The sequence below is a fragment of the Xyrauchen texanus genome, chromosome 4, assembly GCF_025860055.1.
Source record: "Xyrauchen texanus isolate HMW12.3.18 chromosome 4, RBS_HiC_50CHRs, whole genome shotgun sequence".
In the NCBI taxonomy this organism is placed as follows: Eukaryota; Metazoa; Chordata; class Actinopteri; order Cypriniformes; family Catostomidae; genus Xyrauchen; species Xyrauchen texanus.
In genome coordinates this window covers 41,384,122-41,396,924 of record NC_068279.1, presented here as the reverse complement: position 1 = coordinate 41,396,924, position 12,803 = coordinate 41,384,122, and the positions used below count along the sequence as shown (strand labels likewise).

Here is a 12,803-nt window from a genome sequence, read left to right as displayed (position 1 = left end):
CTCAAAATAGTGTATATTTAATCATGAACTTTTATATCTTGAGAATGGTAAAGAGACATGATATTCGTTGTCATCAGCTTCCTCCATGTAAACAAGTGAGCGTTTAACATACTAAACCTGACATTTTTTTCATTAATATTGTAAGTGTAGGTAACAAAACACGAAAATCCCTGGTTACAAATCATACTGGTTAATTCCTTGGTTATACAACATAAAATATTACACATTTTAAAGAGGTACATCAGGCTATAATCATTAATGTGTCAGTTATACAAGTTACCACAGTTCAAAGCAATTTTCAGAATTACCTAGCAAGCCAAGGTATTGTTTAAATTTAAATTTACAATTCTGTAAATTTTAGAAGGTTAAATCGGTAAAGTACTGTGACTTTGTGTGAGATGTTTCTGGATTAAGGAATGTCCTTTTTAAGATGCTGTTTGCTGAACAATGATCACGATGTCACATGATCTGATGAGTCTAAGTGTAGCAAACTGGTTTATATCGGAGGACAGATTCTTGTGTGTCCCGAGTCTCCAAGAACTCCAAGAGTGTGTGTTCTGTCTTTTATTGCTTTGACCTTTGAACTTGGAGCCTCTTTGCAGTGAAGTTTTCAAGTCATATGGGATCTAGACAAGTCACTTTGTTAGTTTTATTGGCCAGATGTGAGACTTACTGGCACCAAAGTCTTTCCATTTATGATGTTGTGGAATTCCAGGATTAAGATTGGGAAAATCCTAGATTCAGATCATGTTGTTTCAATTCTTCTGCATGTATAATCCAACAATACAGTATGCCTCCATCAAGAAATCAAATGCATGAGAACTCATGGAGTTGGAAGGGAATATTAAAAGTGCCGAGGCAGAGATGAAGCGCCAAATGTTGTCTGATGGGCTCAGAATTGACCTGATTGAAATACAGATATAGTACTATTTTGTCACGGAAGGTGGAGTTTTGCTATTCAGGGCACGACAGTCATATTTTGAGTCGGGGGACAAAGCGGGGAAACTTTTGGATAGATATATAAAGCAGAGAGAGTCTTTTTCTACCATTTCCTCAGTGAAATCTTTCTGGAAGTAAAATAATTATCTTGGCCATTGATATTAATTATGCTTTTAAAGAATCTTGATCTTTATAGTTCCAAGTCTTCCTCTGCTGATGAAGTTGTTAGAAATTTGTGGAACCATTAGATCTCCCCAAACTGATGACTGAGCAAAAAAATTATGTTGATTCTGAGATGACCTTGGAGGAGCTTGGCGAGGTAATTAAGGCCTTGCCTACAGGCAAGGCTCCGGGACCAGATGACTTTGCAGCTGAATTATTTAGCTCTTATGCTACAGAACTGGCTCCACTTTTGTTAGAAGTTTATACAGAAACATTAAAGAATGGAAAGCTTCTGCCAACCATGACACAAGCCCAGATCAGCCTGATTCTGAAAAAGGACAGGGATAAAAGGGAGTGTAAGAGTTAGTGTCCAATTTCCCTGATCCATCTAGACATTAAAATATTGTCAATAATTTTGTCTAACTGATTTAGTAAAGTTATGACATCTCTTATAGATACAGATCAGGAAGGGTTTTTTCGGGGCCGCAGCTCCTGATAACATTAGGCGTTTCATTAATATCATATGGTAAGTGGCAAATGATCAGACTCTGGTCACTGCCATCTCACTTGATGCCAAAAAGGCATTTGATATTGTAGAATGGTATTATCTTTTTAAGATTTTGGAAATATGCAGGTTCAGGAATACATTTATTGTATGGATTAATTTGTTTATAGACTCCCGGTAGCGACGTTACAAGCAAATGGATTAATTTCAGATTATTTTACTCTGGATAAGGGGCAACTGGCAGGGTTGCCCTCTTTCCCCATTATTGTTCTTTCTTGCCCTGGAGTGCAGTGTTGAGATCCTTTGAAAATATAGTTGAACATTTTAGGATTGCCAGATCCCAGTTCTTTAGGTATTTACAGCGCCACCTACTCTGTACTATTTATGGGAGTAGTATACACCCCAATAAAGCGGCAGATACTCTGGAAGTGGTGATTACTGCTTTTGGAAAAGGTTATGAGGCATGAGTGTATTACTCCTTGTTAATTCTTAATGTTCAGGAGTTTAATATATATAATTTGATTCTGTATTTTATGTTGTGTTTATTTGTTTTGTGAATGGAATCAATAAAAATTGTTAATAACAAATAGTTAATAACAGCTCTCGTTGGCAAGTATTAAAGTATTTAATAATCTGTAATACTGAAGATGGTTTAGTTGGTTGAGGTGTTGTATTTCTTGCATTATATTGACTCTGAGCATTTAAATGCAGTCACATTTAATTAGTAACATGTTTTCAGCAAATTTATATACACATGCAATAAAAAACAATCAGTATAGTTAAAGTTGACATCATCTGTTACTACAGTCATTATACTGTTGAAGTCAGTAGTTTACATACACTTTGGTTGAAGTCATTAAAACAAATTTTTTAACCACTTCACAGATTTCATATTAGCAAACTATAGTTTTGGCAAGTCATTTAGGACATCTATTTTTTGTTTACAAACGGATTGTTTCACTTTTAATTAACTATCACAATTCAAGTGGGTCAGAAGTTTACTTACACTAAGATAAATGTGCCTTTAAGCAGCTTTTAAAATTCCAAAGCCTTTAGGCAATTAGCTTCTGATAGGCTAATTGGTGACAACTGGAGGTGTACTTGAAGTATTTTAAGGCCTACCTTCAAACTCTGTGCCTCTTTGGTTGACTTCTTGAGAAAATCAAAAGAAATCAGCCAAGAACTCAGAAAAACTATTGTGGTTCATCCTTGGGAGCAATTTCCAAACGCCTGGAGGTACCACATTCATCTGTACAAACAATAGTACGCAAGTATAAACACCATGGGACCACACAGCCATCATACAGCTCAGGAAGAATATGCATTCTGCCTCCTAGAGATGAATGTAGTTTGGTGCGAAAAGTGCAAATCTATCCCAGAACAACAACAAAAGACCTTGTGAAGATGCTGGAGGAAACAGGTAGACAAGTATCTACATCCACAGTAAAGGTTCAGGAAGGAAGAAGCCAGTGCTCCAAAACCATCGTAAAAAGCCAAACTACATTTTCCATGTGAACATGGTGACAAATATATTTTTGGGGAAATGTCCATCGTTATGTTTGGAGGAAAAGGGGCGAGGCTTGCAAGCTGAAGAACACCATCACAACCGTGAAACATGGGGTGGCAGCATCATGTTGTGGGGGTGCTTTGCTACAGGATGGACTGGTGCACTTCACAAAATAGATGGCATCATGAGAAAGGAAAATTATGTGGATATATTGAAGCAACATCTCAGGATATCTGCCAGGAAGTTTAAACTTGGTTGCAAATGGGTCTTCCAAATGTACAATAACCCCAAGTATACCTCCAAAGTTGTGGCAAAATGGCTTAAGGGCAACAAAGTCAAGGTATTGGAGTGGCCATCACAAAGACCTGACCTTAATCCAATAGAAAATTTGTGGGCAGAACTGAAAAAGCATGTGCGAGTAAGGAGGCCTACAAAATTGACAAATTTACACCAGTTCTGTCTGGAGGAATGGGCCAAAATTCCAGCAACTTATTGTGAGAAGCATGTTGAAGGCTACCCCAAAACATTCAACCCAAGTTAAACAATTTAAAGGCAATGCTACCAAATACTAACAAAGTGTATGTAAACTTCTGACCCACTGGGAATGTGATGAAAGAAATAAAAGCTGAAAGAAATAATTTTTTCTACCATTATTCTGACATTTCACATTCTTAAAATAAAATAGTGATACTAACTGAAACCTAAGACAGGGAATGTTTTCTATGATTAAATGCCAGGAGTTGTGAAAAACAGGGTTTAAATGTATTTGGCTAAGGTCTAATATTTTAACTCCTCGGTTAAAGAAATGCAACAGAAAATTTGTGTTGATAAACCAGTGTTGCAAAGTTGAACCTTAGGGAATGCTGCAAGGTGTCTCAATGTGGTAATCCCTGTGTTAAGTTCACCTCCTAGTAAATGTGTTAAACTCCGGTGTTGAAAGAGGAATGTGTGGTCTTCCGAAGTATTTAAAGGAAGTCACTGCTCTATTATAAGATTTTTCCTTTTTGTGTTTATTTATTGAACACAGCCTGTGCCACTGGTTTATATTAGAAGTAGAAGACTGGGTGTAATCTGGACAGATGCCAGCCAGATCATGTGTTTGAATGAGGTAATAAAGGTGTTCTGTGTTGTAAAGGCATTGCTAGTTAGTGGTGCATTTGAACTTATTTTTGGTTTGAAATTAGGGCAAGTCATAAAACGCTGTGTAAACACAGTACTTCACATACCGTTTCTAAGGTGATTAAATCAGCTAAATATGCTTTCCCGATGAAGAAAACATTAATGTTAATTTAGAGTGAAACACTTTAACACTGTTTACATTGAGCCCGCTTCATCTCTGACCTGTATGATACTTCTGTGATTTGGATAAGATATGACATGCAGCGCTTAAGTTTCCTCTAGCGACGTGTGACTGTATAGACAGCCTTTTCAATGTCTGCTGGCTGATTTCTGTATGCATTTGTCCTGAAATTATTAATTGACGATCGATAAGCTTAATCGATCACATTTTTTATGACAATCGATTTTTCTTTTAAACATTAACATCCCTTATTACTATTTCTTATACTTGGGGATCAGACATTTGAACAAACCCTTAACATTCCTACTCTCTGTGACCTGAAGAAAATGTGCATTTTCATAAAAATATCAAAAGATTAGATTTTTATTTCTTCAAATGTTGGTTACGCCACCTGACTTTTTTTCACTGCTTATTTTTAAGAACTAATAACACAAAAATATTCCAAACTACTTATGCCAACATTAATTTTTTCAAGAATTGCTGATTTGCATGACTTATTTTTTTTACTGTCTCCAGACACATAGACATTTTTAACTAAGTCTCAGAATAAAAATATTAAAATAACTTGGAACTGAGATTTTAAAACCATGTTCATCAAGTTATGGCTTTGCATTAATTGCATTTTTATTGCCTTTTTGAATAACTTAATAGATCCCAATTTCTTTTTTAAATGGGCGTAACATCGTTGATCCATATTTAAGAGTCTATGTCTTTTGAGGTAAATGCATTTTGGATACCAGTCATTTAAAAAGTGTGTGTTTTTCAGGTCGCTCCAGTGTCAACTACCAGGTTCAAGAGACTCGATCTCGGCTTTCTAAAACAGTAGACCAGATCTTGCGGGACAATGTGGCCATGCCCTATTTTATACAGTTCATGGAGACCCGCTCGGCTGAGCACCAGGTGCGCTTCTGGCTTGAGGCTGAGAGCTTTCGTTCTACCAGCTGGTCTCGGGTCAGAGCGCACAGCCTCAACTCAGTCAAGCACAGCACCTTGGCTGAGCCTGCCTCTGCTCTGGGATCACCCGATTCCACAGACTCCCCTTACGACCCCAGCAGTTCCTCCACTCTGGACGAGGTAGACGGCAAGGACCCTTTTTCTTCCCAGAACCCTTCCAGACCTCACACCCCCAGCCCTCTGGACTCTGACTCCTTTACCAGGGCTCTGATTAGCCACCGGAACTCTGTTAGCTCCGATGGGGCGGCTAGGCCTGGTACACCCCAGCTACAGCCCGCTCTAAGATCAGAAACTCCCACCAGACAGCCCTCCTCCAGGACAGGCACACCAGTTAAAGGCCAGTCTACTGGTGGCCTCCGTGAGCTCTCTGATAAGCTTATGAAAAGTAAGTGCAAATCAAAATTGATAAGATTTGTTTCATTTAGTCCTTCTTAAAGCTGAAGTGTAACTTTTCGGTGTTCAAATACCACCTCCTATCCCAAATGATTCCGCAGATAAAACTATAACTGTAAGCCATAGGTAAATTTTCTCGAAAACTGTAAACACTCTGTGGGTCCATCGAGGCAGAAACAGCAACTTCGACTCAACCAATGGTGAGTTTGGGGGGGGGGGGAGAGACTACGTCGTTCTATCAAACGAAGACGTGGACATATTTGCAAATTAGTTTGAATACAATGTATTATTTGCAATTCCCTTTTGTGGTGCTAGTAAGAAATTACAAACTTCAGATGTAAACAGCCTCTTTATACATAAGAGCATTCTATACTTAACTCTGATTAGTTTTTCATGGTTAGTGGCCTTCTACCATTATACGTGTTAGGCAACATGTTCCTTTGATGTTAGACATTGACATCTCATTTCTTATGGAACATAGGCTTTATTGAGAAGCCACCATAAATGATCCCATTTAGCATCTTGGTAGTGGACTGCATTGAACAGAATGGCCTGCATATGCTATAAAGTCATGAGTTGAGTAGTCATTAATGGGTAATACAAAGAAGTTCCTGGCTGTTAAAGTAGTGAATGGAAAGAGTCAGTTGAGCTGAAAGACATCAGATCAGCTTAGAGGGAGAATCAGATACCGCAACGAGAGCTTTCAGTGTCTTAAAGGGAAAACCATCTTTGTCCACTTCATTGCATTTTATAAGCGTTTCAAATGGATTTCATGAAAACCGTTTCAACAATTAAACATGCACTAATGAGATTCCTCATCCAGAAGACCACCATTAAACTCTTCGACAGACCCTTGCTTCTTATGGCTGACTCTACGTCTTGGAAATGAATCCCTAGCACAATTTCAGTTGTTTAATCATTAATACCATTAGTAGGGCAGTGTCGATACATTATCTGTGTATATTGATTATGGCTGTCCATTTATTGCATTAATTCAGTGTGATTAATTATATAAAAATGAAAGTTTTAGAAACACAACGCAATTATTCACAAGGGAACCTTACATGAATTCCATTCTAAGCAATGTCCCTACCAACGGAGTAATGCCAGATGTTCAGAAACTTCATGTTTTTGTGAGTCCGAGTCAGGAAGGGGCCGTAACCACAACTCTAGCTGCACAAGCAACAAACTGACAGCTGGATGGAGCAGAGTGTAGGGTCCTCTAGACACATGTTTTATAAAGTTTCAAACTACTTCACACAGCGTCATAAAAAATGCAGTGTTTTATTAGAGCCGCTGAAAACCAGTGAAATGTGGCGTAACCTGATGTGCATGTAGAGATGGAACAGAAGAAAGCGTCATGTGAAAACAGCCCAAGTCTATCTGTCCTAGTTATTTCTTTGATTAATAGAGACACTTACATGTACATAAGGTTTTGATGAATATACATGACTGAAATTTGAATTATTAGAGTTCTGTAAGTCTTTGAAAAGTTCTGCTTAATTTGAAAAAGGTTTTTGCTTTGAGGGGAGTCTGATATGTCCTTCATTTCTCTTCCCTCTATCATTATTCAGTTTCTATAAAACCTTTTTCTTTTGTTTGTAGGTATAGAGAGGGATGCAGTTAAAATTTTCACTAGGTACATATCTCCAGATGCTACTAGACCTATTCCCATCACTGAACAGATACGCAACGACATTGTTGGTAAGAAAATTCCTAATTGCGGTGTCTTCAGTTTAATGACTGCTTAAGAAGTACTGCAATGTTTTTTTCTTTTCTGTTTTTGGACAAAGCTCAAAATTTGGACACCGTCAACATTTTCATTATTGACAGTGATGTACATTTTGGATGTTGAAGTAATTTACTTTATTCCTTCTTAATATGCAGAAACAACTATTACTTAAGTAATCCCTTTGTTGGTTGATTGAACCAAAATGTGGAAACACTGTGGCTCTGTATCACTTTCAATACCTTCCTCTGTTTAAGCATTCCAACCAGCCCAACATAGCAACATTGGCTCAACCAATGTTTTCTGCACCCCCATTGGTAGTCACTGCATCACAGTGTTGTGTCACTGTGAAAACCCCTTTAAAATGATTTTCATTGATTTGGATGTTGCAGCACATTAACATGTAATGTTTGTATAGATCCAACTAATAAATAAATAAACATTTTTGCCAGCGAAAATCTGTGGGGAGGATGGACAGGTGGACCCAAACTGCTTTGTCATTGCACAATCTGTTGTGATCTCCATCATTGAACAACAGTAAGTAATTTCTCTCTCAGCGGCCTGTCCTTCACAGCAATCTCTCTCATATCTTTACATATTTACATGTGACTGCAAAGAGAGATTTCTTTAAAATATTTGACCTGAAATGCATTTCTGTATGCTAGAGTGCTCACCCACGCAGCATGAAATGTCTGTAATTTGTTTCTCAGGCACTTTAGTGAGTTCTTGCGCAGTCATTATTTCTGTAAGTACCAGATCGAGGTGCTGACCAGTGGCTCTGTGTTCCTGGCGGACATCCTGTTTTGCGAGTCGGCTCTGTTCTACTTCTCTGAGGTGAAGACACTTACAAGATCACTGACCAATGTCCTTAAACTTCTGAGCACATTTAAAGGAATACAAGTTGTATGGTTGTGCCATAGAGTTACATTGTAAAAGCACAATTGTCAACATGTTTGTTTTTACAAACTGAATTCAGTGCAGTTAATTATATAAAAAAATAAAGCATTAAAATATTTACGCAATTTATCATGCCTCTTGACTTATGTAAATTTTGCTACAAGGAATGATCTTAACAATGGAGCAATTCAATTTATGCAAGTTTGCATTTGACTTTATAAAGCATCCTAAAACGTAGCATTTATGCACGAGACGCTGAAAACCACAGTGAGATGCTCCAAAAGCCTTCGTCTGATGCATGTGTGCTAAAATAACGCACCCTGTGAGAGCAGCCTTAAAGGGATAGTACACCCAAAAATGTAAGTTCTGTCCGCATTTACTCACCATCGTCACTCCAAACTTGTATGACTTCCTTTCTTCTGAGGAACCCAAAGAAGAGATTTTGAATAATGTTTTAACTGTTTTTGTTCATTCAAAGAAAGTCAATGGGCTCCAAAATAATATTGGACACCACTGACTTTCATTGTATGGGCAAAAGTTTTTTTGTGTGTGTCCCACAGAGGAAAAACCACATACAATTAAATTTTTTGGGTGAGTCTACCTAGGACAGATTGATGAACTGGGTTGATGTGGACTGTAGGCCAAAGATAGGCTCATGCTGATATTATATGGAAATAAACCAATTCTTTTGATAATTATACATTGAATTATTTTTATTTGGGGGCTTTTCTCAACAAAGATTGATGTGATTAATTGTGATTCATTTAATTAATCGGCATGTTATGTAATTTTTTAATTAGAATTTTAATTAATTGACAGTTTAGATATTTATGCATAATATTTTATATATTAAATTAAGATTTATCTAATGTTATTTTCTCTTTAAATGTGTGTTAAATTGGAATTCATGGTTTAAGATTCCAGATGCACAGTATGTAGCCCATTTTCACTTTTTAAAACCATATTTATTCTGAATTTATACATGGAGCTAAAGAAATATGCTGACTTTCAGAATTTGCCCAAAACCTTTTTCTAAATGGCTACATGTACCAAAAGTGCAAGTGTATAAATTTATGGAATTTTGATCCAAGTACTTCGAAAGGGTCCAAGGGATTAGAAAGTGGGATTGAAAGATAATTCAAATTGTGTGTGTGCACATAATTTGTCTGTGTGTGTGTGTGTGTGTGTGTGTGTGTGTGTGTGTGTGATGTAGTATATGGAGAAGGAGGACGCAATGAATGTGCTGCAGTTCTGGCTGGCTGCAGAAAACTTTCAAGTTCAGTTGGCTTCCAAAAAAGGCCAGTACGATGGACAGGAGGCCCAGAATGATGCCATGATCCTCTATGACAAGTATGATCTATCGCAACATCACTACAAATTGGCACATTATTTGAGTCTTGTATCTTAGAACAGTGTACCATAGAAAAACCATGCCTCATGGTAGACAGAGGGAAAATTAACAATTTATGTTTGTGTCTCTAGGTATTTTTCACTCCAAGCTACAAATCCATTGGGTTTCGGTGACTCTGTACGAATGGAGATTGAATCCAATATCTGTCGAGAGGGCGGACCTCTCCCAGACTGCTTCAACACTCCAATAAGACAGGCCTGGACCACCATGGAAAAGGTGGGTTATGTCGACTCAACACTTGCTCAAGTGAATGGGGATGCTTAATGCCAAGTAGAACTTAGTTGGGAAATCCTTTTTGTTGAATTAATATGAACTATTATCCGATGTTCCTATATAATTCTGTTTTGGCAATGGCCGGAGCATGATTTTTTTGGTTTGTGCATCAGATTATACTGATTATGCTGTATGTATGTATATACATGCAGCTGGTGAAGACAACAAAATAAAATGATGTGTTTACTTAAAATATAATTTAATATGCCATGGCACTGTTGATTAAGTGGTGGTGCAATGCATCCGCTGAATAATGCTGCAGAAAACACTGACCTTTTCTCGTTGCAAATGTTAAAGTGTATTGTAAAAATGGTAAAGGTCAACAGAGGTGGGAGGATAATAAGAATAATCCTGGTCATGTTATCATTTTCTTTTGTTGTCTTCACCTCAGGTCTATATGCCAGGCTTTCTGTCCAGCAACCTTTACTACAAGTATTTGAGTGACCTTATCAACTCCGTAAGAGTGGATGAGTTCATGGGAGGAAATGCCAACACTTCGAGCCAGGGCTGGACCTCAGAAGGCGACCGCAACTCGAGTGCTACTGAAGGGTCACAAGGCCAGGTGATCACTCAACCCCTTACACAAACAGATCTTTACAGTCTCATTTGCAAATCTGCACTTGTGGGGTTTTATATGTTAACATGACATTTTTTCCCTGAATGCACTTATCAGTGAGCACTGTTCATATGTGCATTAGTAAAGGCTGTTAGACAGAAGAGTCCACCGATCAGCCTGTGTTATTGTTCAATTAGACATAAAGTGGCTCAAAAAGTATTTGAACACACTTAAAATATACTAATGTCATTGCCTCAAATGATAACAAAATAATAAACCAAGGCTCAATGCTTCAGATTTTTTCTTGCCCTGCCAAAATTTTCACTGGCCCTAACACAAAAATGAAAAATAGCAATTTTTACCATCATGGCTTAAACAAAATGTGTCCAAAGCTGAATATTTTTATATATATATTATGTTTTTTTAGGACAATTTCCCCCAAAATTGTATCACATTTATAATTTGAAAGATATGATTTATGCCTTATGTAACCTCATGTAAGCACTTTATAGATATAAATTCATAAATACATCATATTAACCTAGTCCTGCCATAACTTTGCTCTGTGAACAGGAAGTGTTGCAGGAATACTTAAAATGTTGTGTAAGACATGCAATCCCGCTACAAACTTCTAGCTATTTTCTATGCATTGGTAATTGCTGCTGCTAAGAAACTTGGAAACGAGTGAGGACAGTTCTAGGAGATACTGCTCGGTGTCTGCATGCTCTTGTGCGCACACGTGCCTGTGCTTTGGCGCACCTGAGAATATTTAGCAGAGATGGGCCACTTCTATTCAAATGAATGGGAGAAATTGGAATGCCCAACCAAGAAGCTCAAGCACCCTACGGTCAGTGGATATAGAAAGGAAGTCCCACCTTACAGGTAAAAGAGCCAATCACCTTTTAGATACAGACATCGCCTGTCAATCAACTTGAGAACATGCATGCGCATCAACTATACAAGTCGGGAAAATTCTATTTTTTAGCATAATATGAGATAATGAAACATAATGTATGATAACAGTTTTGTCAGATTTTACTGTTCATTTAAATTATGCTCTTTGATTTTAATCTTGACCAACCATTTTTTAGATTTCGTTGTTCCCCCATTCAAGTAGATATGAGCTGCACTGTCATGACTGGAAATAGCCTCCCGGGAATGTTCCAAAGATGGCCGACAGTGGACTGAGTTGCTAGAAGACTATGTTTGCTCCATGTTATTTTTGTGCTCTCTTGCTTGGTGTCAGCTTGCACTAATGTTACAAACGGAGCACTGGCCCAATCGGGCAGTGACAGTTCTACTAACTGGCCGAATCTGTCTCTCACTGGCCCCGAGCCATCGGACAGTTCTTATTGACGAGCCCTGAATAAACTGTGTGATATCTACAGATAAATTATTCTAGACCTTTACTTGACATCTCTGAGCCATTTTTAACCAATTGGTCTGAAGGTGATTTTTAGTGGATGCATGAAGTTTGACATAATGTCTAGATAATTAATGTTGAACTCTACATATATTATATATATGTGTACAGAATATAAAGTTTATGTGTATAAATGTGTGAGTGTGTGTGTGTGTGTGTGTGTGTGTGTGTGTGTGTATATACACACCGATCAGCCACAACATGAAAACCACTTGCCTAATATTGTGTAGGTCACCCACGAGCTGCTAAAACAGCGCCAGCCCGCATCTCAGAACAGCATACAGAGATGATATTCTTCTCACCACAATTGTACAGAAAAAAAATGTGATGTCAGTGATTTGGACCGTGGCATGATTGTTGGTGCCAGACGGGCTGGTTTGAGTATTTCTGTAACTGCTGATCTCCTGGGATTCACACACAACAGTCTCTAGAATTTACTCTGAATTGTGGCAAAAACTAAAAAAAAAACATCCAGTGCGGGGCAGTTCTGCAGATGGAAACACCTTGTTGATGAGAGAGGTCAACAGAGAATGACCAGACTGGTTCGAACTGACAAAGTCTACAGTAACTCAGATAACTGCTCTGTACAGTTGTGGTGAGAAGAATATCAACTCTGAAAGCTATTCTGAGATGCGGGTTGGAGCTGTTTTGGTGGCACGAGGGGGACCTTCACAATATTAGGCAGGTGGTTTTAATCTTGTGATTGATCGGTGTGTATAGTTTTTGTGTGTGTGTGTGTGTGTGTGTGTGTGTG

General features: G+C 38.0%; 1 protein-coding gene across 2 annotated transcripts in view; it reads left to right on the top strand.

The window, feature by feature from the left end:
* The window catches only part of LOC127643051 (A-kinase anchor protein 10, mitochondrial-like), a 28,930-nt gene that overhangs the window by 8,210 nt on the left and 7,917 nt on the right, over window positions 1–12,803 (top strand). For both annotated transcript variants that reach the window (XM_052125590.1, XM_052125589.1), the window contains exons 4-10: window positions 5,180–5,752; window positions 7,366–7,464; window positions 7,942–8,026; window positions 8,200–8,323; window positions 9,600–9,736; window positions 9,869–10,013; window positions 10,462–10,632. In XM_052125590.1, coding sequence (XP_051981550.1) covers window positions 5,180–5,752; window positions 7,366–7,464; window positions 7,942–8,026; window positions 8,200–8,323; window positions 9,600–9,736; window positions 9,869–10,013; window positions 10,462–10,632 — 1,334 coding nt within the window. The remainder of the gene's footprint in view (window positions 1–5,179; window positions 5,753–7,365; window positions 7,465–7,941; window positions 8,027–8,199; window positions 8,324–9,599; window positions 9,737–9,868; window positions 10,014–10,461; window positions 10,633–12,803) is intronic.